Consider the following 26004-nt stretch of genomic DNA (forward strand, 5'->3'; position numbering starts at 1 on the left):
GGCAGGCAGCCATAGATTATATTCGAGGACAACATATGGAGTAGAAATTAAAATGACCATATATAGACATTAATCTTTGAACCACCACTAACCACAACAAATAATTATGTTATCAGTCCCAAACAAGTGAGTTTCGACTCTTAATTAACCACCATATTGTATCTACTCGACTCCATGGGAGCTACGGGACAAACACAAGAAAGTATGCAATACCAAAAATTATTTACGAGTTTAAGTTATATATAACGTCAGTATAAATAATTTACTATACTATCAGGTTTTTTTGAAAAGATATCTACAGATAATCATCCTTAATACAGTCAAACCTTTCTATAACAGCGTCGTTGGATCCGAAAATTTTCAGCTATTATAGAGAATGGTTGTTATACACATATAATAACATTGACATTTAAATAATATTTCGCTGTTATAGGCAAAAAAGATGCGTAAAATCTAATTTTCATTTTTAATTGTCAAATTCTAAGCTTATCACACTTTGTATAACGAAGGAAAATCGTTTAATGATGAAAATATATATATTCATATAATATTTTTTGTTGTAATAGTGTATTAAATTATCAAATATTTGGTCAAAATCTCTACACTTATTATTGGTAATCATAGATATTCCATTTTTATAAAGATAGTTTATTATATTACCATAAAAAGAAGATAACTGTTATATGGGGGGTAATTTTACAAAGAGCGTACTGTTATAAAGTTGGTTGTTGCTGTTATAGAGAAGTAAAATACAACATAAAAAATCGGTTCCGAAAAAAGTTGGTTGTTATAGAGAGGTGTTGTTATATGCGGGTGCCATTATAGAGAGGTCTGACTATATATATGAAATTTAAAATCATGAAAAATAAAAATATGCTACCCACTAAAATAAATTTAAAATATAATAATTTGAAGGTGTAAAAATTTCTCACACATACGCTATAACCTAAACTCAACTTAGATAGATACCAAATTGAAAAATGATCCCAGGGCCGTGGAATCTCCTAAATTGTGGCCCAAAGAGCAAGAAAAAAGGGCAATTTGCACGATTGACCTTCTCTGGGAGTGGTCTTTAATTTTTGTCCCTCAAATTGCTGGTCTTTAATTTTTATCCTTTGCCTAAAATACTCTGAGGTTCTGAGTTTGAATCCCGATTTAGTCATAAAAATAAAATAAAAAATTGTAAGACAAGGCTTCGCGAAAAGTCTGCCTTATTTTAGTTATGCCTTAAGGAAAAGTCTGTCTTATGCGGCAGAGTTTGCCTTAATGCATAATTAAAAGTCTGCCGGATACGGCAGATTTTGTCTTATAAGGCAGACTTTTAGTTATACCTTAAGGCAACATTTTCCGCGTAAGATAGACTTTAGTTATGCCTTAAGACAAACTTTGCAAATTGAAAATGCATAATCTCCTGAATTGTGGCCAAAGAGCAAGAAAAAGCACGATTGCCTTGCGTTCTTTTTTTTTTTTTTTTTTTTTTTTTTAAAATGTGGGGGTTCGAACCCGTTTAGTCATAAAAATAAAATTGTAAGACTCGGTGTATTTTTCGGCCACCTTTTTAAGCGAAGGGAAAAAATTAAAGACCAACAATTTGAGGGACAAAAATGAACGACCAGTGCCTTTGAAGTGAAATCCGCGCAAAAAATTGAAGAAAAAACCAGTTGGCCCAATACACACACGCACAAGAAAATATTTCAGAAAAGGGGTTCTTACACTAATAACCCTGAGAAAATGTAAAATACAATTGATTTTTTTTTTTTTTTGTAATTACCTATATATATATATATATATATATATATATATATATATATATATATATATATATATATAATGCCTAACCATTACTCCTTTTCCCCATTATTTCTCTTTATTTTACACTACATGGAAGGTAATGACATTTATGTTAAAAGAATAAAAAGTAGCATAAAGTCACAAATTTAAGATGATTCCTTTAATGCATGTTCATTACTTCCACCAAATAATCTTTTCACACATTTCTCACACTCTTGGATAGTTTATTAATCCAACCACCACATATACATGATAAAATGGATGATATTTATAATTGTCCTTTAAATTTTCTAGAAAGAGTCCTCCCAGTGGATTCGTTAGTATATTATGATATTTGTAAACTTATGATTTTAAACATGTCATAACGTTTATATTATTTGACTATAACAGTGTCTCATCAAGGGTAAAATTAGAATATAAAATTAAATATTTTCAAAATATATAAATGTGCCATTTCTTTAAATAGAATAAGGACCCAAATTAGTTAAGTATAGTTATATATAAACGCAAGTTTTGGCATGAATACCAAAATCTTTGAAATTTTTTAAGTGCTCATAGAGATTTTAAAATCTAAAAAATGAAAAGAAAGACTAGTGAAAGGGAAGAAATAGGAAGAGGAAAAACAGGAAAACATAAAGGAAAAGGAAAAGCTCAAAAGAAGGAAAGCATCATTGAACAGAACCCATACAAGTGCATGCATCATAATAAGTCCAAAAAAAAAAAGAAAAGAAGCATTCATTTTTCCAAGATGAGCTAAAATTAAGAATATAATAATAATAATAAGATGCCAAAATACACCATTTTCTTTCCTCCTCTTCTCTCTCCTTGCCCCCAAAAAATGAAAATACAAATCTTTCTATCTTTTGCCCATCATCTTGAAATGCAACTATCCCAGAAAAAGTCCCAAAAATCTATCTTGGCTATCTGTCCTTGTTTAGTCTCTCACTCTTATCTTCAACAGATTTCATTCTGAATCACTTTCCATGCTTCCCATAGCTTTCAATCCTCTTGGTTTCTGCATCATAATATGTTACTCAATTAAAATACACCAAGAACTATGTTGCTCCAACTCTTCAAAAATGACGTGTGCGTGTCAGATCATCCAAAACTAGTGCCTTTTTGGAAGATCCGACATGGATACGACAACATTTTTGGAGAGTCCGAGCAAATATAGGTCAAGAATCAAAAAGAGCAAAATGAAGATACCTTCTTAGAGGTCTTCTTCTCTCTCACTTCATACCTTTCTTGGCACAAATCTTGCAACCATGTACCTGGTTGCACCAACTGGCACACAACAAGATAGGTAGCAATTTAGAGGGAGTCAAGAAATATTTAAATGACAAAAAGTTCAAGTCTTGGATAACATATCTGAATTTGGAATAAAGAGACTTACAAGTATGGTTCTTTGTATCAACTTAGCCCTTTTCTTGGGCCTTTGAGGAAGCTTGCAACCTTTCATGGCCATAAAATCTTCTTCTTTCTCTTTACTGGACAATGTAACAAGCAATTTTGGCCAAACCATCTTTTTCTTTTCCTCCCTTGAATCAATGAATAACTTGCTACTATCGTCAACGCCTACCGACCCTCTTGTCGTATAATATCTGTCCTCCTTTTCGGGGGACGAAGCTGATGTCTTACGATGCTCGTTTGTGTTAGATCTATTCACACCCAAATCCCTGCCAAAACAGGAACCACCAAATTTAGTACTACAATCTTTTACTTTTTGGGTAACCAAATCCATTTTTTTTTTCTGTTTCAGGACTTGGAATCTTCAAGAAACTGCAATATTGTGCAGAAAGGTAAAACACAACAACAGCTAAAACCTCAAAATCCCTTGCAAAACTAGGAAAATCTGCAAATCAATCACTGAAATTCGAAGCAAAAGCTTCACCAGAAACAATTCAATTTGGTCTCCATAATAATCGATGCTTCTCTAACTTCAGATCTAATGAGTTTACAAACGAACCCCAACAAAACCTAATGAACTTCATTTCCTTCTAATGTACAGGTAAGACATCAAATCGAAATCACCTTAACATAATCCAGGGCAGATACCTCATCAAATTGAGCAATAATTTGCTGTATTTCCTTTGATATACAAAAAGAACCCACCAATTATTTCTCATACAATGGACTTATTAAAACCCCTATGCAATCAAAGAATGATTCTTTGCTTCAAAATCTGGAAATATACAAGGCAGCTTCCATGAAATCTCTACCAACACCATCTTAGAAACCAAAACTACTCATAATCTGACATAAAAATCAAATCTTTAACACAAATGAGGCATCTTTCAATCTTCAATATAAGTTTTCTTAATAATCAAACAAAACACTATCACCATCAACACAACACCTACGTCAACAGCCAAAACATAAAAAAAAAAAAAAAAAAAAAAATCAAATCTTTAACACAAATGAGGCATCTTTCTCAATCTTCACTCTAAGTTTTCTTAACAATCAAACAAAACTGACACATACATCAACAGCCAAAACAAAACAAAAAAATTTAATCCTAATTACCTGTTAAGACGATGAGGAGAAGACATAGGAGGAAGAAGACTAGATTCCTTGTTATTATCAACAACTCTAGATGTTATTTTCTTCTTCACAACTCCATCAGATTTCCCATTTGAACTCGAATCTTTAACCTTGAAACACCTTAGTCTTTTTCTGTTTCCCCACTGTAACTTATCCATATCTTTCTATATCTGCAACACCCACAAAAATGAACAATAAGACCATAAACCAGATATTGAACAAAAACTAAACAAACCATTTCTTTGAAACAACAAACAAAAAAGCACAAAGAGCAGAAAAAAAAGACTGACCTCAGATCTATGCTTAGATCCTCCACCAGATTATGTCAAAAGACTCTGTAACAGCAAAAATTATTGAAACCCCATTAAACAAAATTTCATGCAAGTACTGAAAAAACACAAAGATTTAAACAAATACAAGATTAGTAAAATTACAAAGAGATAAGCTTTTCTTCTTTAGTAGCAGATAACTCCCAAAAACTGTAAAAAGATGAGATTTTTAATGAAAAACTCAATGATTTTTCCTAATAAAATTCCAATAAACAGCCAAAGATCATCTCTTTTTCCCCTGATATGTAAAATAAGGCCATATATTCATTACCCTACTAGATATATAAACCAGATATTGAACAAAAACTAAACAAACAAAGATTTTGAAACAAAAAAAAAAATGGAAGAAAAGAAAGACTAACCTCAAGATCTATGCTTAGATACTCCACCAGATTATGTCAAAAAAAACACTGCAACAGTAAAAAATATTGAAAACCAATTAACCAAAAACTAATACAAGAACTGAAAAAACACAAAGATTTAAACAAACAAAAGATAGTAAAATTACAAAGAGATAAGCTTTCTTCTACTCCTTAATCTTTAGCAGCAAAAAACTCCCAAAAACTGTAAAAAGATGAGATTTTGATTGATTTTTTCCTAATAAAATTCCAATAAATATCCAAAGATCATATCTTTTTGCCTTAATATGAAATGGGGTCCTTGAATTTTTCTCATAAAAGGTACAGTTTCTTCATAAGTGTGAAAAATTAGGCTACTTGAGATATTTAACCACAAACTGAAGAAAAAACTAAATAAAACAAAGATTTGAAACAACCAAAAAGTACAAAAAACAGAAAAGAAAGACTAACCTCAAGATCTATGCTTAAATACTCCACCAGCTTATGTCAAAAAACTCTGCAAAGCAAAAAATATTGAAAACTAATTAACCAAATTCTTATACAAGAACTGAAAAAACACAAAGATTTAAACAAACAAAAGATAGTAAAATTACAAAGAGATAAGCTTTTCTTCTTCTTCTTCTTAAGCAGCAAAAAACTTCCAAAAACTGTAAAAAGATGATATTTTTCTTGAATTTTTTCTAATAAAATTACAATAAATAGCCAAAGATCATAACCTTTGACCCTTAAATGAAATGGGGTTCTTGAATTTTTATCATAAAAGGCACAGTTTCTTCTTCAGAGTGATTTCTTTCTGTCTTAACCTTTTCTTTGCACCCTCCCACAGTTTTGTGGTTTTAGTAAAATAATTTCTTTTATTTTTATTTTTGGGTATACTCACCCCGTCCCACATTAGTTGTCCACATTTATTATAAATACCCATCCCAAAATACTTATTTATTATCAAAAAAAAATTAATTAAGTTTTTCTTGCCTTCCTCTTAAAATTAATTATTTTTTAAAATAATCAATATTAATTAAAATACAATTAATTAGAGAGATAAGAATAATGTCATAAAAATACATTTTTATTTGCTCTCTTTGTTTCAATTTATATGAATTTTTTTAGAGTATGAGAGTCAAACTTTATAACTTTAACCTTAAATTTTGACATAAATTTTTCAAGTTTGTAAAAATAAAATTTATATATTTAAAAACTATATAAAAGTATAATAAATCATGATAATTTTTAATTCAAATTATTTAAAAAAATGTAAGAAAAATGTGGTCAGAGAACCACTTCGAAAACTCTTCAAATAGATAGATTCACATATATTCAAACAGAAGGAGTATAATTTTTTTAAAAATGCGTAAAGCGGAAAGTGAACAAGTAATTTGTGACGGATGGAGTATTTGAGTAGATTTAAGTGAGGCAATCTGAGTAGATTTAAGTGAGGCAAATCTTGGCCATTGAATGTTGAATGGACGGATAGATGAGTTTCCCTCCAAGTGATCGATGGAGACTTTTGGGAGTCTGTGGATAAAGAAGGCACGTGACTCTCACGTGTACTCAAACTTTGCTGACAACAAATATGGTAATCCAGAAGATTAGATGAATCTTGAAAATGGGCTGGGCCTAAATGTTTTGTTGATCTTGGGCTACTTATTGTGAGAAAATGATAATTTGGGCTTAGGGTTACTTAGCTCAAAGCCTCAAACCACTATTAAGGCTATGTTGTTGTTATTTCATTTTTTTCTTTTTGTGCGGAGTGCCCTTCAAATGCATTGGTCTTTAATTTTTGTCCCTCAAATTGCTGGTCTTTAATATTTTCCCTTCACCTAAAACTCTTACGTTCCGGATTCGAACCCTGCTCAGTCAACTAGGTAGAATTTGGATTCGCAAAGCAGAATGCAGAATTTTGCCTAAAGGTAAAATTCTGTCTTAAGGCAGAACTTTGGCCAGTTTAAAGGCATAGTTTGCTATCTTAAGGCATAGTTTCCGCAAAAGCTCTATCTTAAGGCATAGTTTGCGGGAAAACTCGTATAAGGTAGAGTTTTGCATAATTTGCCTGTAGGCAACCTTTGCCTAGAGATTTTTTTTTTTTTTTTTTTAATTTTTGCACGAAAGGGGATTCAACGGGCTAACGAGATTTTAGGTGAAGAGCAAAAGTTAAATACTTTCATTTGATGGGAAAAAATTAAAGACCTACCCAAAATAAGGACATTACTGCGAATTGCCCTTCTTATTTTGGTCCTTATGGAATGCATTGTTTTGGTCTGTGGATGAAAAGTTGCCCCCAAAAACAAGATCATATTGAGCAGCTTACCTATGTATGATGACGGGCATCATGCGAGAGTCTGTTCGGTTCGCTTAAGCTAAAGCAAAAGAAGGAAGTTAAATTTTTGCTGAGTGAACACGAATATCATCGAAGTTCAACCTATCAATAAGTTTATACACTATAATACTAGTTTATACACATGTTTTATTGTCATTGTGACAAGTGAGGCTATTTTTAGTGGTTGAGCATCTCCATCATCAATCATAGGTTGAAGGTTCAAGTCACGCTGAAAGGTTAAGTGGGAATAACACTATTAACTATGGCTGTCCTTCGCTTACTTATCTATAATCAACTATTTGTTGGAATTGAATTTCTTTTTATTCACCTCTCCTTGGTTTAGCCGATCATTCTTAACTTCTTCTCACGAACCAATGATCAATGTTGACTCATCACAATCATTAAAGAAGGATTGATCAAATGCAGTTCTTTAGTTTTGCCCAACCCATTAATTAGAAAGTTATCTCTACCGGTAGATCAGTCCAATAATATTAGTTCACTAATGTACAATTTTGTTAGTTTCTCAGTTCGAATGTATCTAATAATTGATATTCTACGTGAAATAAAATCTTCAAAATGACTGGAATTACCAACAAAGAGAAAAGATTTAGAATTTCAAGGAAATGGTTTCCTACAAGCACTCCATGTGCAATTTATACAAGTTTTATATATACCTTAGAAGAGAAATACCAATTTCCAGGATTTGCTGATGAAACCACAAAGTGCCCAACCAGCACCCACATGGGGCCCCCAAGCAAATCCTTGACCCCACAAAAAGGAGAACAAAGAACACAAAACTACTTAGAAGACGTGTAATGAAAATAGTGATAGGGGGACCATTTAATGAATACACATGAAGGTCTTTGTTGTATTCATTATTTCAGTTGGTTGTTTCTCAAACTTCGTTTATGGGGTACATATTGTTCTTCTAGTCATGCAATAAAGTATATATATGGAACATAATTTGCATATCTCCTCTTGCCTTATTATAGGATTTGGAACGTTGACGTTTTGTTGGTTTTGTGAAAAAGGCTTTATATTCGGGCAAAGTATAACAAGAAACTTAAAAATATTCACTTTCAAATGAAGAGGGGCTGTCAGGGTAATTTGTTCATCAAACCCTGATGGTTATTAGTGTAATTCTCTCAAAACTGTCTAGATATTGATGAACAAAATGAATGCGTAAAGTTAGCCTTAGAGACGTTTGTATTACTTTTAATTATGTTGTCTTGTAATGGCGGAAGTTTGACATAGACTCCTACCATGTATATAAACATTCAAAAGGTAAAAACATGAAGGAGAGGGACATATATAATATTGAAACTCTATACAATATTACGGTTTGTATTACAAAAAGAATATATGAAAATGTGGATAATACTAAGATTTAGCTAGGGGGTCATTATCCCAAGTAAAACTGACTCTTTATATTATTGACCTGTTGATAAATCAACATGAGAGGAGAAATTTGGAGTGTTTGGTACAAACTTGACTTGCAATTAAACACAACTTGGTCCGTTGTTAGGTAAACTAATCATGCATATTGCATGGAACAAAAATTAAAATTTCCATATATAGGAACATGCGAATGAATATATATATCCAAATGTGAAAACCTTCAACAACCATAGTGATGTAGGAAGAAAAAAGAAACTATACTACTTTTGTGCCAAAGAAATTGTCACAGCAAGATGTGCCTATAAATTTTAGAACTCGTTGAGTGTGATGTCACTGTCCCTTGATCGTCAGAATCCGGTAAAGAAAGAGTTTCCGACGAGCACATTTCCAACGAATTCCGTTGAAAAAAAAATCAATTTTAGTGTATATTTTGATGACAGTATGAAAACTGCTCTCATTTTAATAAAATTCTAAAATTAACTAATGTATAGAAACTCTTTTTTAACAAAAATTTAGTAAATCCAATATAGTAAGTCTGCATTCTATTTTTCAACGGTCAAGTTAGTCTTGGAAGTACACAAAACTTTATAATTGAGCCAACTTTAATTTGTAAATTGACAAAAAGTGGAGGAGAGTGGAAAAGCCTTTATTGTTCAAACTTTTAAAAGGGGAGAAAACAAATCAAGAGATTAATCTTTGAACACAAAAAGAAAGCAAATTGACCCACCAAGTTTTTTTCATGAATATATCTTTCATAGAATTAAAGGAATGAAAAAGAAAGTTGAAAAAAGAATTATTAAGGATGACTGTTAATTTGATCAAAAGTTATCATTCAGAATTTGACATGATTGTAATTATTATGTTTAACACGTTAAAACACTTTGTCATATGCAATTATCTTACCTTTGCTCAACATTATCATTGATAATTTGATGACATGATTTTAAACAAGAGTGGTAAGATATTTGGGTAAATCTTTATCTAAAATCGCCCAAAAGATATATTCAAAATTAGACTACTTTCTCATCCTAGAACTCCATAGCTCTTAGCTTGCGAAATCTCTTGAATGATCTCGAACAAATATATCATAAGTTCATGAAACATGAAATATCACTTGGCTACAAGCTCAAATTTGGACTCGAAATCAAGAATTATTGTTACATGTTATCCTCTCTGGAGGCCCCAGTAATTAGGAGTTGCATCGGGAATAAATTTTAATTTGGGAGTAAAACACTCCATAGCAAAGAGGATTCAATTCTCGGGACTCAAATCAGAAACATCTGATTAAGGAGGGAGGGATTATTACCTTTCCACCGCAATCATTAATTAGTAGTAATTTCAAACTGATTAATCATTAGGTAAACCAGTGATAAAAAGACAACAAGAATAATTCTTATTAGGTAAACTAACCATGGAACTCTATATACATTAGATGTTTAAGTTGGCATGGGGAAACAAACATCAAGAAACATATATAACTGCTTAGAGTGGGAGCCCTTCTTTTTTGAAAAATTTGGAGCATAAATTGCAACTTTCGTGTCATTTCCTAACTACCCTTTTGTTTGCTAAAGCAAACAACAGTAATTTTAGTTCAACCAAAAGAAAAAAAAAAAAAGTATTTTTTGAAAGGTTGCCTTATGAGTAAATTGCACAAAGGGGTTTGCTTTAAGTAAAGAAGAGGAAAACTGGGTTACTAAATTGCTCATGCTACTTTACTTTATGATTAAAAAAAACATATTAAGCTTTATAAATGAAAGTGGCGTTTACATGCGTTAAAACTTTTAGTGAATGCCATTGCATGCCAACAAAGATGAAAAAAAATAAAGGGAAATCTTTAATTTTAAAGTTTAAGCAAACCTGATCCTTTTAGTCATGATTTTCATAGCGTTAAAATAGTTCAAACGAAATTCTTTACAAATAAAGCCTAGCGTAAGTGGTAATTATTTCATATTAAACCATGAGCTATTGTTTTTGTGATTTTGTTTGATAGTATTTGTACTGATAACAATACAACTTGTATATATGAATCAACAATATTGACCAATATGATAAGACAAATAGTCTTTTGAAAATCCCAAAATTAAGGTGATACTGAAGATAATTAATCTGGAATAGCGTGAAATGGAGATATTTATACCAATTTAGCTTTTAACACATGGTCCCCTCATTGTCTAAGTTTGATACAGTACTTTTGCTGATTGGTCCTTTGATAAATATTAATAATCCAATTTTCATTAGTAAAAAGATTTGATGTTACAGTCTTAACGATTTAATTTGAGGTTTGCTTTCAAAGTATTGCGTGATGATACATTATGACTTTTCTATTTTTATATAATACATTTCCTAATATTTTTGGTAAAAATTCAAAGCATTCAAATCTAGAAAACGACCAAGTAACAATTTCACGAATAATTATTTGACAACTCATAGACAAAATTGTACTCAGTAGACTGCAACCTTACACCACAGATATTTTTCTTGACCTATTAAATTAAAGGATATTCTTTTCTTAAAGATTTTTAACTTTTTACATTATATTATACTAATGAACTTATTGCTCATATTCCCATATTTTTAATTGATCATCTTTTCTATTTAAAATTATCACCTGGCATGCGCATGAACTGTTCACACAGTCTTTATCAGAGACACTCAAAACTATAACAATTAACAAGAATCCAAAAAAAAAAATACCAACTCCATGCCTACTTTGATCTGCCTATTTACACATCCTAAATGCACGCATATAGTATTCAGAAACTACGTGTAAAGTTAGACTATAAACAATCCCTTTTACGTACGTATAAAGTTATTCTCGTATTCCTTTTACTCTTGATCTTTGGAATAATCAACTATTCCATTTTGTGAAATTTATATGTACTTAGTATTTATGTCAAATTAATAGAGAAATAATATGTATCTGCACATACACTTCTCAATTTAACAACGATCAACTTAATATGTGTTCTCACATCATTAAAAAAAAGTCTACCCGTTTTTTAACCGAACTAGACCGGATCAATCAGAAGAAAAATTACCGCATAGGTTTAAAAAGTAAGTCTACTAAAAAATTAATAAGTTTATTTTTTAAAAGCCAAGTGATATTTTTTTAATTAAAAACAAGCTAAATGATTTTTTTTTTTTTAAATCTGTGAGCGAGAAGGGTATATTTGCGTCATTTGTGTAATGGCAGGGGTATATATGCATCATTTTTTTTGTATATTTGCTCTGAATCTCAAAGTTAAACAATATGTTTGCACCTTTTCCGTTTAATGTTTTATCACTTTTAATTTGTTTAGTATGATAATGATAAGAAATGAGCTAAATGAATATGTGAAAATTCAAATAGCGCGGTATTGTTGTTGCAAACACTTAATGTAACAATGTAAGTTTTTATTCCTTCACCTATTTATAGTTTTTCTTTTATTTTTCTAAGATATATCAACAGTAATTTGTCCTTTTTAAATAGTATGCCTTGTCCATCTTTGCTTTACAGATCAATCATTGAACATATAAATATCATTTCAGTTCTGTATTCTTGTAAGGGAAAACTATATGTATATACATATTAAGGAAAAATATTTATGAGACGTGACGACAGTTTTCTTTATTTACAAAACCTAAAAAATAATTACAAAACTTGACAGTGTATGAATATTGTATGAAGTCAAGTATATTGAGATCAGAAAATTTTATTTTTTCTCTCATAGAGTGTATGATTAGTGTATGAATACGATACGTATATTCATACAACTTTCATACAAGATTCACACATATTTTTCATGCTCACCTTGGGAAAATAGTCGGATACGGCTGAGCATCGAAGAAGATGAAGGACAATGGTTTGGCCAGAGCAACGAAGAAGATGAGCAACGGGATGAGGGGACGAACGCCCTCTTCCCTCCGCCACCAGATCTGGCCGGTTCTCTGCCAAAGCTCCAGTAGATTCCATCATCGGAGGATGGACGGAGCCCTCGCCGGCGGGAAGACCATCAGCGGTTGTTGGAATGGGTTTTTTGGTAGAATGTGTATGTGTATAGGTATTGCAATGTTATGTTTTGTAAATAAAAAAATATCATCACGTTTCGTAAATATTCTCCCTAAATACGTATATATATGTAAATCACCCTTCTTGTAAAGGAAATTAAACACAAAACTAAAGTATTATCAGAGAAATCTTAATTTGTACTACTAGCTTTCAAATAATTTCATACATTACTTTCACAATAAATTTTTTTCACAAAAAGAAAGAGAAGAGGAGTGCACTAGTAGAAAGTTTAGCACAAGGTGAGCAATGGTCCTTTGCCTAATATAAACCTTTTAAAAAGTAATTCCAAGAAATTCCACTATACTGAAAATTCCAAGAAATTAAATAAATGCTGGAAAAAAAAAACTGTGGTTAAGAAGACAGCTTTGAGGAGGTGACCCACTATTATTATATGTTACTTATATTTAATATTTTAATAAAGCTGTACTTTATAAAATCATTGCTTGTACACTCTGTATAATTTCGGGCAGCGGGAAGCGGGCAGCGGGCAGCCCATCCCTTATTTGCTGTCACAATTTATTTACTTATTTTTATTTTGTTAACTAAACATTGCCTTATAAAAAATGTACTACATGTATAAACTGTTAGAAAGGTTGCTACTTTTCAATGTGAACAAATAAAAAAACTAGAAGAAAGTTGTGAACAATGCTATATTCCCACAATAGACAACATAGAGCATAATTTACGGTTGTTTCGTTTAGTTTTCGAGCCAATAAATGATTAAAGAAGTTCCCACGGAGAAACACCAAATTCTAGATTCAATTTTTATCGTATATTAATGGTTAAATACATCAATAATCAACCTCTTAAATTTAATTTACATAGACATCAAATTATGATACATTTCAATTGAACACTTTAACACATGGTAAAATGTTTTATTGAATACTTTCATTTTAAATTTTAAAAAAAATTTTGCAGATATATATTTGTATTTCTGAAGTAGCATTACATAAATAAGTTACACATAAAATATATCACCTCTTTTAATTATACATATTAACGTCAATTGAAAAAAAAAACTGAAGATTTACGACTCATACAAATCATTATCAATTGAAATATGTCATTTTTTTAATTATAAATTTAGATTGATGCAAAAAAGATCTCACATAAAAGATAAAGCGCTTCCTTCAATTTTACTACTTAAAGCTCGAACCCAACACTTTTAATTAAGAGAGATAGAGTTCTTACCTATTCACCCAATCGACAAAAGTGACAGTCACCTCGCTCTCGCTTTCAATGGTTGTAGTGACTTACATGTGATATAATATTTCAACGGGCAGTTCACCTGCCCTTTGTTCTTCTTCTTTTTCACTTCCACACACCACCACATGCAACTATATATATGTATACACCCTCATACTCCCCTTAACTCTCTCAACATCTCCCTTCACTTCCTTTCAACATATTTTTGCTCTCAAAGAGGAATATAATATCACACACATTTTCTTGAAACAAAAATGGAAGGTGGTATTAACATGAAGATGTTTGTTGTTGCAATGATGATGATGATGTTGGTTGCTATCTCCACCGTCAAGGGTGTCGCCGCCGCAGATGCACCGGCACCAGCACCGGCTTCAGATGCCACCATTTTTGTTCCAGCCATGTTGTCTTCATTTGTTGCTCTAGCTTTTGCTCTTCTCTTCTGAGAGCTCTATGTTTTTGTTGAATTTTTGGTTGTGTTTTGGGGTTGGAATTATTTTTTGTTGTGGTTTTGGGGTGAGTTTATGATTGTATTTTGTTAGTTTTTTTGTATTTTTGTGTAAGATATTTGGACTTTTAGTGAGTTTTTAGGTTGTTGTTATGATTATTACAGTATTTTATTATTAATAAGAGATCTTGACTCTAGTGTTTTGGCTTCATAATTTTCATTTCCTTCGTTATTTCTTGTATTTTTAGATTATACTCCCCTAGTGCCAAAATAAATGTCATCTTAGTAAAAATAACTGTCTCAAAATAAGTGTCACTTTGGAATTCAAGACAAAAATTAGCAAATCTTTCAAACTGTGCCTTTAGCATTAAAGAAGTCGTCCTCTTTAATATTTTTGTTGCAGTGATGATGATGATGTTGGTTGCTATATCCGCCGTGAAAGGAGTCGCCGGCACCGGCTTCCGATGCCACCATACTTGTTCCAGCCTTCTTGTCTTCATTTGTTGCTCTTCTCTTTTACTTAAGCTCTATGTTTTCATGAGGGTCTTTTGGTAATTTTGTCTTATGTTTTTTTGTTGGAATTTTTTTTGTGGTGTTTTGGAGCGACTCTTATTCTATTTTGTTAGTTTTTATGTATTTTTGTGTAATATGTTTGGAATTATTAGTGAGTTTTAAGGTTATTATTATTAATAAGAGATCTTAATTCTAGTGTTTTGGCTACATAGTTCTAATTTCCTTTGTTATTTTTGTGTTAAATGATGACACTATATTTGCTTAGTTTATTTACTATGGCAGAGTTCTTAAACAGGTTAAGTTATAGACAATGTTTATATAAGAAATTGTCATATTACGTCTTATTTACCGTAGCAAGTAATATGTTATTTTCAAAATTACAAAATTTATATTTTGAGGAGGTTACTATAGATATATTTTGAGTGATTTGTTAGTATAAAAAGTTATGAATGACATTCTAATCTTAGAATTGTATGATAATTTCCCCCGAGTATTATACATGAACTTATTTTGTAAGATATATACTTCTCTATTACTCCTATGATTTATTTCCTTAAATAGTACCAAATTGCAAAAATCTCAAGAAAGCAAGGGCTCAATCTAATCAATTCAAAATAGACAGAGATAGAGATAAAAAATAAATTGAAGAAAAATAACCCTTTTAAGCTCATATTTGGACCGAATATACCTTTTAAACCTCTTTTTTATTCTTTCTAGAAAGAACTCAAAACCTATGTAGTAAAAAAGTACTTTAAAGACCTTAACTAGTTGAACTACCTTTGGAACCTTTTGTAAGAAGTTCTTTAATAAAGGAACATGTTGATAATGATTCCACCAGCAACTTGCAATGGAATGTACAATAGGCATTATTCTAAGAAATGTGAATTTCACTTCTCCAAAACAAAAATCGCCTCCCATGACTTTGATCTAGTGATAAAAGCATAGTGCATGATGTATGATTTAAGTTCACGTTACGATTACAAAGTCTGATGCAGAAAAAAACTGATATTATAAATTAAAAAAACTCCAAACATAATTTTTTACTTTCATAGACTCAAAGGGTTATTATGATCTAAGAATCTAAGGAAATTGAATAGATGCCACAAAGTTAGATATGCCTTGTTGTATAGTATCCATTTATCAAGAGAATTCTCTTTCTGATGGTGACTCTTGAATTGTACATGTGAACTAACCAGTTGTGCTAGCTCTTATTGAAAGTTTCAAATGAAAGGCCACCAAACTCTGGAAAATATGGACAGCTCATTTGATAAATATTTAGCTACCAAATTTGGCTGCTTGGTGCTTTCATAATCTTCATTTTTGAATATTTTTCTATTAGCTGTTGCTAATAAAATATAATAAAATAAAGATTTAGCTAGATGCATTAATTAACTTCCCTATTTATTTTGAAATATATTAATGGAAAGGTCTCCTCTTTAGTTATTTACTAGATTTGCTTGTTTTTTTCTTTTTGTTTCCTTTTCAATGTGTGTGAATTAGGTATTTTCTGAAAATTGTCCATTATTTTCCAAATAAATCCGCCAAACACCATTATTAAACAAATCCTCAAGAAGGCAAAAACATTCAAGAGATCAAGTGTACATAAGATCTTTGATTAAATATGCGATTATTGTTAAACCTAGAACCCACTAATATAAACCAGCACATGGCTACAAAAGAGAAGACACTCTTCTTAATCAATGTGCCAACATCTTGATTAAAAAGTAAAGACAAGTTTTAAGTTAACACAAGAAAGGGACACCTAGAAATACACTAGAAACAGAATATGATGTCTATGCACTTTAAGGACCGGCTATAGGTTAATGAACTGTGTTGAAAATTATGAAATTTTAAGTTCAAATTTTAACGGAGGCAAAAAAGATTCTAGGTCTTTTCGCATCTGTTTTGGTGCATAAAGTTGCCTGATATTTATCTGGTACGAGATAGCGGGTAACTCGTGAAATCAACCGGAATGTGCGCAAGCTACTCCAGTCACAATTATAAAAAGATAAAGACATGCTGTCTATATGTATTTCTTTTGCGGTGCACATGGGAGTAGATAACGAAACAGAGAAATGGCCTAATTAAACATATGTACTAGTACCTTTCCCCTCCCTAAACATATGATTCATCCATCCTTCAATAATTCATCATCATCATCAACAACATGCAGCTCCAGAACTCGGTCGGTTGGTTTAGGCCTTAATCTCTAAATTATACTTACCATAATACAAATTTATCAATCAATGCCTCTTTTTTTTTTTTTTTTTTAATAAGGAATGCTCGGCCCTTTTTAAAGGTGCTATGAATGAAGAATCGCACCGACAAGTGATCATACATGGAAAGAGCTGAAAGATGATATTCCAAATAATTAACTTATCACTTTTACCAGTATCAATTAAACTCAGAATTTTTAATCAGTTACTTAGTTACCAGACAACATATATATTCTTAATAAAGAGCATTCTCCACCCAATAGTCACACACTTTTTGTTAATGCCAACAATACCATCACTGACACACACATGCAGTGTTACAAAGTCTCCCTCTTGTCAACATGTAATATACATATACATTGAAACCCTCTGTTCTCAAAATTTACAAGAATGTTGTTCATGTTACCACCTAAACTCTAAAAACACAAGATCTTCTGGTCTCTGCGTATACGAAAAATTTCTGATAAAAGATAAGATACAACACAGGAGGGGAAGAAATTAAAGGTAATGAAGCAGACCACTCTACTTGCTGTAGAAGCCAGATTCTGAGTTCTAAGTTTGTTCACTTTAGTGACGATCCGATGCAAGAGACAACGTGTAGTAGCTTACGAGTCTCCTGAGACGGACCCCACTCTAGCTGCTGACGTCTCTCCCAGCGAAACTGACGTCAAGGACGAAGCCCAAACTCGAGCATTCCTAGCACCTTTATGGAAGTTTCTCGTTTTGCATAGCTTTAGCTTGCTCCAAGCCCTCTTGGGGTCAATGACGTGGAAGACACGCCCCAAAATCTGCCTCGAATCTCCAAAGATCCCCATGTTTAGATGAGGAATATAAGCAGCCCACAATGCTACTACACGCGCAACCAACCCTGGTAAGAAATATAGGGAAGCCCTAAACAATATGAATGCAACCGATAGTACAAGGTAAGGTTCGCTAGAGAGCAATTCCCTTAAAGAGGACACTTTCCATAGCTGAGAAGCCTTGTGACCATCTGCCTTATAAGTAGTTTGACTTTCATTCGCATCTACCACAGGATGAAGCCCTGAAACAAGCATGTTCTATACCATCAGTCGAAAATGAAAGAGTAAAGCACTAGCTTATTTGTTGCATACTGTAAAAATTTCTAGATAAATATTTCTAATACTTATATAGCATGTGACTGCATGGTTACACCAGTACTCATCAAAAAAGTCATTCTTTGGGGGAGGGGGGCCCTTGTTGGTGTTCACTCTACGCGCTACGGAAAATTTGCTTTGCATTTCACCAGTCCTAATATAATGCGTGGACAGTGTCTGAAAGAGGTAAAAAGTAAGAGAACTTTGAAATCAAGGTAGAGGAGAAAAAATATGAGACAATTAGAGAGGATAAAAATGAATTTTAAGTCAATCTCCCAAGTGGCCTCACTTCAAGAGCTATCTATTCATTTTTGTATTCTGATGGAAACAAAACTTGAGGAATCTAGAGATCATGGGAGCCTCTGCATGTTTGACTTTTTGTTGTTTGTCTCTCATGGATCATAACAGGAACAGCGGATAAATCACAGCAGAAGAAAGATGACTTAAAACAATAAATGTGATTGACTTGCAAGAAAATAGTCCTACATATGAGAGCTACCAAATTTTGGTTAAGTTCAGCTAATGAACATGAAGTCCCAATAGTACCCCTCATAAGTCTTAACTAGTCTTCATGCCCTCTGAATGCACAAAAGAAAAATACCCAGTATCCCCCCGGAGTGGCAAACTAGACTGTTAAAGAAATTGCTGAAGAAGCATATGTCTTACTTCCACAATCTATTCAATAAAGAATTTCACCCCTTATTATAAATGTTGTCAATTGAGTAATTGACCCAGGACATTGAGTAGATACTTTCTATAGCACCTGCTGCTATTAGGTTTGCTCATTTAGTTGCTTTAGTCATTCTTTGTTTTAATTTGAAAACCAAATTTTGATTTCGAAATTTTTAAAGCATTCACTGAATTAAGTAAAATTCAGATTCGGTTCTTCAAGCTTATATGAGCTAGTTGAGTTTTCGGTTGTGGGCTCTTCAGTTTGGGACCAGAATCTAAATACTAAGTGGAGTTATTGTGCCTCAATATAAGTGCATGGGCCTTAAATTGAAGAGTTCACTGTGGTTACCAATTTTAGTTCTTCTTTGCTTCAACACTGATTTGACTTAACTTTAACATGAGAACTTGGTTTTTTTGCCAATTCGCTGAATTTTCCCCTTAAAAAATTGGCATCAGACTCGAAACCAAATGTAATGAAAATGAAAAGCTAACACCATTCTACTAACAATAACCATCTGCCCAGTGACCCAATTTTAGGTTTGTATGGTGTTTCGATAACAATAACAACATACCCAGTATAAACCTACAAAGGGGGGCCTGGGAAAGGTAGAGTGTACCCAGACCTTACCCCTACCATGAAGGTAGAGAAGCTGTTTCCAATAGACCCTCGGCTCAAAGAAAAGAAAATCACAGCAGTATGGATGAACTCTTACTGCTATGCCATCCCAAAAGCATGCAAAAGGAGAATATAGGCAAGCATTCGAAAAGGTCACCTGTAGTCCTCTTGTAGAAGTTCACAAGAGAGTGAAGATCTTTCCGGCCATGATATCGCACTCTCGCCGTCTGATTCACAATCAATATTGATGGAAAGCTATGAACTCCGTATCTTGAAAACACACTGCAGATGAGAGGCAAAACACATGATTAAAATTGTGAGCAGAGAAGCTTGGAGAGGAGAAAGGGCTAAAAAATTTAGTGGCACCTTTTGAGAAATTACTGCTGTACTACACAAGCCCTAATGGTGGAGCAAAATGCTAATAGAGACTATACAGCACTACCGTACTCAAAAAAGATAATTATGTAACAAAATTGAACTCACCTGGGCATGGCTTTTGATTGCTCAACCATCACATGTCTGATTTGCGGGAACATGGAACTCAGAGCACCAAACTTTGGTTTAACATCTGTCGAGAAAGGACACCACGAGGCATAGAACAAAATAGCAGTAGTATCATCTTTCTGACAGGACCTTAGAGACTTGTCAAGTGATTCTCCATCCGTCTTTTGTTGCATAAAGGCAAAATAGAAAATCAGAATTTTTATAGAAGATGCATGCCATCGTTAAAAAGAAGAATGCAGTTCACATGAAGACTTATAAAGTTACTTTATGAAAAATTAGGTCCTCAATTCCCTCTCCTATACCACAAAAAATTACAACCCAGTTCTCTTACATTCTCTTACGTCAAGGAACACAAATGAAAAATAAGATGATAATATAACAAGTGTAAACTTGGGAAACTATAAAAGCAGATCTGCATAAAGAATAGATATTGGGCCTAACTCAACTCCAAAATCTAGCTCATGGGGGTAGGATTGCCCAAGTCCATATAAGGAGTCCAAACACCCATCCCACAACCGATGTGGAAGAAATCAACAATCTATATGAGCCTATCCATTTAAAACAAACCGCAAATAGGTCACACAGACATCAGGCTGTAGACGAATTAATGCAAGAAAAGAATAAACATTCCTCAAAAGTATCCACTAAAAATTAAAATAGCGGCTATGGAAGTAGAAAATGTAACTTTCGGAAACACCTCATTTTAGAGAATAAAAAGTTTTCATATCAAGGATAGAGAAAGTCTGTAACATTAAGCACACAATAAGCTAAAAAAAGAAGCAATTCCAGAACCAAAGTGATGTATATTACCGTGACACAGAAGTTACACATGATAAGCATTTATTAGAACATGATCTAGAGAACCAACACTAGAAGTTGAATAATCTATTTCCCAAAGTTAAGCCGCACAAAAAGCCATTTAAAGCCCCAATTACAAGTTAACTAAAAACACCCATTCACCTTAATAGATCTTGACCACCAACCAGACCGTTCACTAACAACTTAATGACCGCTTGAAAGCTGGTTCTTTTCCTAGTCCTATTTCGGCTCTTACACATGCTACTATCACCTTTCAAACCAAGCTCTTGGTGCCTTCTTTAGCTTGCAGGAAGTTGTAATTTATGTAGCTTGCTTTAACTTGTACACCAAGATATTTACAAGAACAAGAGAAGCGTGGAGCCGAAAGGGGTCAAATAAAAACTTATTCTTGCTGATTCCCCCATCCCTTATGTTGTTGAAAAGCATTCAGATGTTCACCTGAATTGGAAATAACGCCGCATTATGATTGCAGCCAAGATAAAAAGCCATGAGTCATGCGTGATGTTTCACAATCACTCAACTTATTATCAGGGAACATCCAGATGAACACTCATCCTAAAGGAGAATACACGAGCTGCAGCTCTAGCCTAAAATTATCCCATCCACAAAAACAATTTCTAACTGCAAAGGAAGCTAAGGGGCTCACCTAACACTCTTCCAACCCAAGTTTCCCACTCAATGCAAACTTCACTAACTACTCTAGAGACAATGGAACAGACTTTTCAAGCAGTTGGCAATGCTTCAAAACAAAATTAATGACATAACATTGAGTTTTTCCCTCTCACAGGCTTCTCCAGGAAAGGAGGGGAGGCTGCTGATACCACTTACACATTTTTTTCAAAGTAGCTGGTTTTCAGACCAGTTTACACCCAACTCACGCAACTCGACTATTCCACCGGGTACCTGCTACCTCCAACCAGTACATGTACCAGGTAAATTTGTACTCAAGGCCTAGGCAGATTCTCCTCCCACTATATTGAACACCAGGCCACACCCTTGGTTGCACCACTTACACTTCTTTTATATCTAATACATATACAAATGATAAAATATCCAAATATCAATACTTCTACACGCACTATTTACACTTCACTGCCTACTCGCTAGACATGGAATGCAGTTTGCAAACAGCAGATCTTCGAAAACCAACTGTCCTACTCATGGGCGTCTCTGGGAGGAGTAGAGTAATACTCCAAATTATTTTGATCTGTTTCTCCGATCCTGACTAGAAGACATTCTTTTCAAAGTTTTATGTTCTTAATTCAAGAAAATACGTTTTCGTGTCTAAATCGTGCCCAAACGTTCAGCCATGGTGCAAAAGGGAGTCACGAAAAGGACTCTGAAACATGAATATGCAATACTTATAGATAGAATTTCCACATCACCAGTGACTTAACTAATCTTTTTAATCATCTTTAACAATATAAAATACCAAAATTTATAACTTTCAAAAGATGTTACAAAACAGTCAGCAGCAACTCATGAATTAGCAAACTAAACCATGATTAGCAATTGAAAATACTTAAATGAGCCGTGAAGCACAAGGTATCTCCACATTACCACGACTTGAAACCATAATATTGCTCGTACGATGATCCTTTCTTTGTTCCAACTTCATATACATAGCACTAATAATTTAAAGAATACCCAAACCAAAAAAAAAAAAAAAAATGAAAAATAAGCTGCAATATTTTCCCCAATGACTTAAAACCTTATCCTGTGAATCATAAGATAATCTCAAACCCCAAAATAACCTAAGGGGTCGTTTGGTTGGAAACAAGTTATCCCAGGATAACTTATCTTGGGATTAGTTATTCCACCCTCCCACAAGGGTAAAATAACACTACAATCCCGGGATAACTCATCCCGGGATTAGTTATACAGCGATTTTATCCCAACCAAACATGGGATAAACTCATCTCAAATATAATCCCGGGACTATTTATCCTCATCCCTCGTATACGAGCCCTAAAAGTCCAAAGTTTTAAAGGAAAAAAAATGAAATCATAAAAAACAGAAGCAACTCAATGAATAATCAACAAAATCACAACCAAACCATGACTGCAATTGAAAAGTAAACCCAAATAATCAAGAAAAAAAAACAAACCAAAAAGATTCTCAGAAATCATAAAACAACTTCAAACCCCTACTAATACCAAAATTAGCAAAAGCTCTTCAATAAAAAAATGAAATGTTTACAAAACCTCAGCAAAAAAAATGAAAAATACAACCCCTTTTAATTAATCATAAGCACCCAAATATAAAAAATCATATATATATATATATAATGAAATCCAACAACAAAACTAGCAAAACAACTTCAAACCCTCACTAATCACCAAAATTAGCAAAAACCCTTCAATAAAAATGAAATCTTTCTAAAACCAATCAGCAAAAACTTGAAAAACAACCCATTTCAATAAATCAAGAACACCCAAATATAAAAAAATCAGACATATAATGAAATCCAGCAACAAAAATAACTTCAAACCCCTACTAATTACCAAAATTAGCAAAACCCCTTCCATAAAACTGAAATCTTTATAAAACTAATCAGCAAAAAAAATTGAAAAATACAACCCATTTCAATTCATGAGCACCCAAATATTATTTTAAAAAAAAAAAAAAAAAAAACCATATATATAATGAAATCCAACAACAAAAAAAATATCCCCCCCAAAAAAATGATAAATTGGGTAATAACTTCAAGCCCCTACTGATCACCAAAATTAGCAAACCCCACTTCAATAAAAATGTAATCTTTACAAAACCAGTCAGCAAAAAATTGAAAAAAAAAAAAAAAACATTTCAATAAATCAAGAACACCCAAATATAAAAAATCATATATAAATGAAACCCAACATCAAAAAAATTCTAAAAATTAAATTAAATCCAAAATTAGCAAAACCCCTTCAATAAAAATGTAATCTTTATAACACCAATCAGCAAGAAAATTGAAAAATACAACCCATTTCAATAAATCAAGAACACCCCACTATAAAAAATAAGCCATATAATGAAATACAACATCAAAAAAATCCAAAAAAAATATAAAAGAACACCCCAACATAAAAAATCACATATATAATAAAATCCAACATAAAAAAAATGATAGAAAATTCAATTATTACCTCAATAAGGAAAGGAGATGGAAAAGAGATCCCAATAGGACATTGAGACCTTAGATCATATAGAAATCTATTTTCCAAATTGGTATATGATGATGAATATACGTATCCAAAACCTACAAATAAATAAGCTAATACCAATATGTATTTCATTGAAACCATAATAATTCTACAAACAAAACAATACTACTTTCTTGATTTTGAACCTAAAAATAAAATTCCCTAGTTTATATATTTAAAAAGATAATTCCCCTTTCAACCTCTCTTCTAGGAAATTTTGAATTTTTTTTTTTTTGGGTGATAAAGTCGTGTTTTTTTTCTTTTTGGCTTTATATTTCTTTTTTGTATTAGTGTTAGTATTATACATGTTCTGCCAAAACCAGCTTTTTCTTGTTAAATGACCCCCTCTCAGCCACTTTTTCGTCTTTGTACGATTTTCATTTAAATACTCCCTCCGTTTCAAATTATGTGAACCTATTTAATTGAATACGATATTTAAAAAAGAGTGAAATTTTTTAAAATTTATGGTTCAAAATAAGTTTTGAATATTTGTGTGGCTGTAAATTATTTTATAAAATTCATAAAATGAATTTGTTTTCAAATTAGAAGAGAGGTCACTTAATTTGGTACAGATTAAAAAAAAATAGGTTCACATAAATTGAAATAGAGGGAATTTTAATTTGCTTGTTTGTTTATATACAGTTTTTTAGAGATAACTGTTAAAAGAAAAAATACACACACATTATATTATTGTTGTCTAGGTTGAAAACACACTAAAAGTATCAATTTTTTGTGAGTTTTTAATCTGAACTATGAGATGTTTGTATTTTTTACGTGAAATAATACAAATCAATTATCAACACACACATGAAGCTGATTAGATCAAGGGTTTGAATATAATTACTAAAAGGGGAGTGACAACTTAATTTATGCATAAAATTTTATATATGACAGTTGACTCATTAGTTTCGAGATGTGTTTTTATAAATAATAGTTGGTGATATTTTCGATAGAAAATGTAAACACATGATAGTTCATGTAGGAAACTCGCAAAAATATGATATTTTAGGTCTGTTTTTGTTCATTATTCTATATTTTAACGAGACTGGTTTGGTTTGTAGTACTTTGTAAATCTCGAAAAATAAACAAGTTTATCAACTTTAATGTATTTATCTACCTACTTTTGATTAAAAAAATAAAAGAAGAAGCTACTTTATTATCCATGTTAAATTAGCTGTCCACCTTTTTTCTTTCGTAAGTTTTTAGTTTTTGTTAAATTAGATATCAATTTCAATTTGTGTGATATTTGAAATCTATTCTATTGGTCCCAAAAATAGAATAACAGGTTTGGAGTGGAAATGTTGACACGTTTAATTTTCAGTGCAAATCTAGTGGACAACTTATGTTATTATATTTTGATATAAAATAAATTTATATGTAAGATTACATGATAAAGTAGTACTAATGCACGCCTTGTTGTGAAGTCGGGATAGATGGGAATTTAAAAGAGTTGAATAACTTTGGCCAATTTGACAATTTAACCAAAGACTAACCAAACCCAACAACTAATTTTTTAGAAGGTTCTAGTAGCCATGGCGGCCATTATTTTAAGTGGCCTTTGGACATAAGAATTGTAAAATTTGACAAAAAAAAAAAAAATAACACTCTCTCCGTTCCAATTTATTTGACTCTTTTAGCTTTTTAAGAATTAAATTATTTAATTTTGATTATATATTTAAATATAGAATCTTTAAACAATTTTTAAATAAAATTTATATATTTAAAAACTATATAAAAAAACTATAAGTCACCATCATTGATAATTTAAAATATTTAAAATACATATAAAAAAATTACGGTCAAAGATAATTCATTTGATTCTCGAAAAGCGAAAAGTGTTAAATAAATTGGGACGGAGAGAGTATTTGTTTTTAAGTTGAAAATAGTACTTAAAAATTAGAGTTGAAAATTAAAGTTGTGTTGGACA

General features: G+C 32.0%; 3 protein-coding genes across 5 annotated transcripts; 1 reads left to right on the forward strand and 2 right to left on the reverse strand.

Moving 5' to 3' along the window:
* Positions 1-2442: 2442 nt before the first annotated feature.
* On the reverse strand, positions 2443-5839 carry LOC132032528 (uncharacterized). Of its 3 annotated transcripts, XM_059422161.1 has the most exons (8): positions 5614-5839; positions 5471-5516; positions 5024-5071; positions 4623-4667; positions 4315-4502; positions 3185-3467; positions 2998-3075; positions 2443-2806 (listed from the first exon to the last, which is right to left on the reverse strand). In XM_059422161.1, the coding sequence occupies exons 5-8, from the start codon at positions 4488-4490 to the stop codon at positions 2756-2758; spliced, it is 588 nt and encodes a 195-aa protein (XP_059278144.1). In that variant the 5' UTR covers positions 4491-4502; positions 4623-4667; positions 5024-5071; positions 5471-5516; positions 5614-5839; the 3' UTR covers positions 2443-2755. The 3 variants fall into 3 exon arrangements, with proteins under 3 accessions (XP_059278144.1, XP_059278145.1, XP_059278146.1); XM_059422162.1 differs by lacking the exon at positions 5024-5071; XM_059422163.1 differs by lacking the exons at positions 5024-5071; positions 5471-5516.
* Positions 5840-14140: 8301 nt separating this feature from the next.
* On the forward strand, positions 14141-14631 carry LOC132032530 (arabinogalactan protein 12-like). The gene has a single exon (XM_059422164.1). It carries the CDS (start codon positions 14244-14246, stop codon positions 14430-14432), a length of 189 nt encoding a protein of 62 aa, XP_059278147.1. The 5' UTR covers positions 14141-14243; the 3' UTR covers positions 14433-14631.
* Positions 14632-17478: 2847 nt separating this feature from the next.
* On the reverse strand, positions 17479-24368 carry LOC132032531 (5'-adenylylsulfate reductase-like 5). Its single transcript, XM_059422165.1, has 4 exons — positions 24021-24368; positions 20050-20231; positions 19724-19848; positions 17479-18205 (listed from the first exon to the last, which is right to left on the reverse strand). The coding sequence occupies exons 1-4, from the start codon at positions 24177-24179 to the stop codon at positions 17769-17771; spliced, it is 903 nt and encodes a 300-aa protein (XP_059278148.1). The 5' UTR covers positions 24180-24368; the 3' UTR covers positions 17479-17768.
* Positions 24369-26004: the final 1636 nt, after the last annotated feature.

Source organism: Lycium ferocissimum, chromosome 10 (genome assembly GCF_029784015.1).
Source record: "Lycium ferocissimum isolate CSIRO_LF1 chromosome 10, AGI_CSIRO_Lferr_CH_V1, whole genome shotgun sequence".
Lineage (NCBI taxonomy): Eukaryota > Viridiplantae > Streptophyta > Magnoliopsida > Solanales > Solanaceae > Lycium > Lycium ferocissimum.

Bases quoted from the DNA above. Each gene is read 5' to 3' on its own strand.
- LOC132032531 (XM_059422165.1), bottom strand. From the start codon at position 24,179: ATGGTTTCAATGAAATACATATTGGTATTAGCTTATTTATTTGTAGGT. The intron at 20,232-24,020 runs GTAATAATTGAA...ATGCAACAAAAG, and splicing joins CATCTCCTTTCCTTATTGAG to ACGGATGGAGAATCACTTGA. The intron at 19,849-20,049 runs GTGAGTTCAATT...TCTCATCTGCAG, and splicing joins CAATCAAAAGCCATGCCCAG to TGTGTTTTCAAGATACGGAG.
- LOC132032530 (XM_059422164.1), top strand. From the start codon at position 14,244: ATGGAAGGTGGTATTAACATGAAGATGTTTGTTGTTGCAATGATGATG.
- LOC132032528 (XM_059422163.1), bottom strand. From the start codon at position 4,490: ATGGATAAGTTACAGTGGGGAAACAGAAAAAGACTAAGGTGTTTCAAG. The intron at 3,468-4,314 runs GTAATTAGGATT...CTGTTTTGGCAG, and splicing joins TCTCCTCATCGTCTTAACAG to GGATTTGGGTGTGAATAGAT. The intron at 2,807-2,997 runs GTATCTTCATTT...ATTATGATGCAG, and splicing joins AGAAGAAGACCTCTAAGAAG to AAACCAAGAGGATTGAAAGC.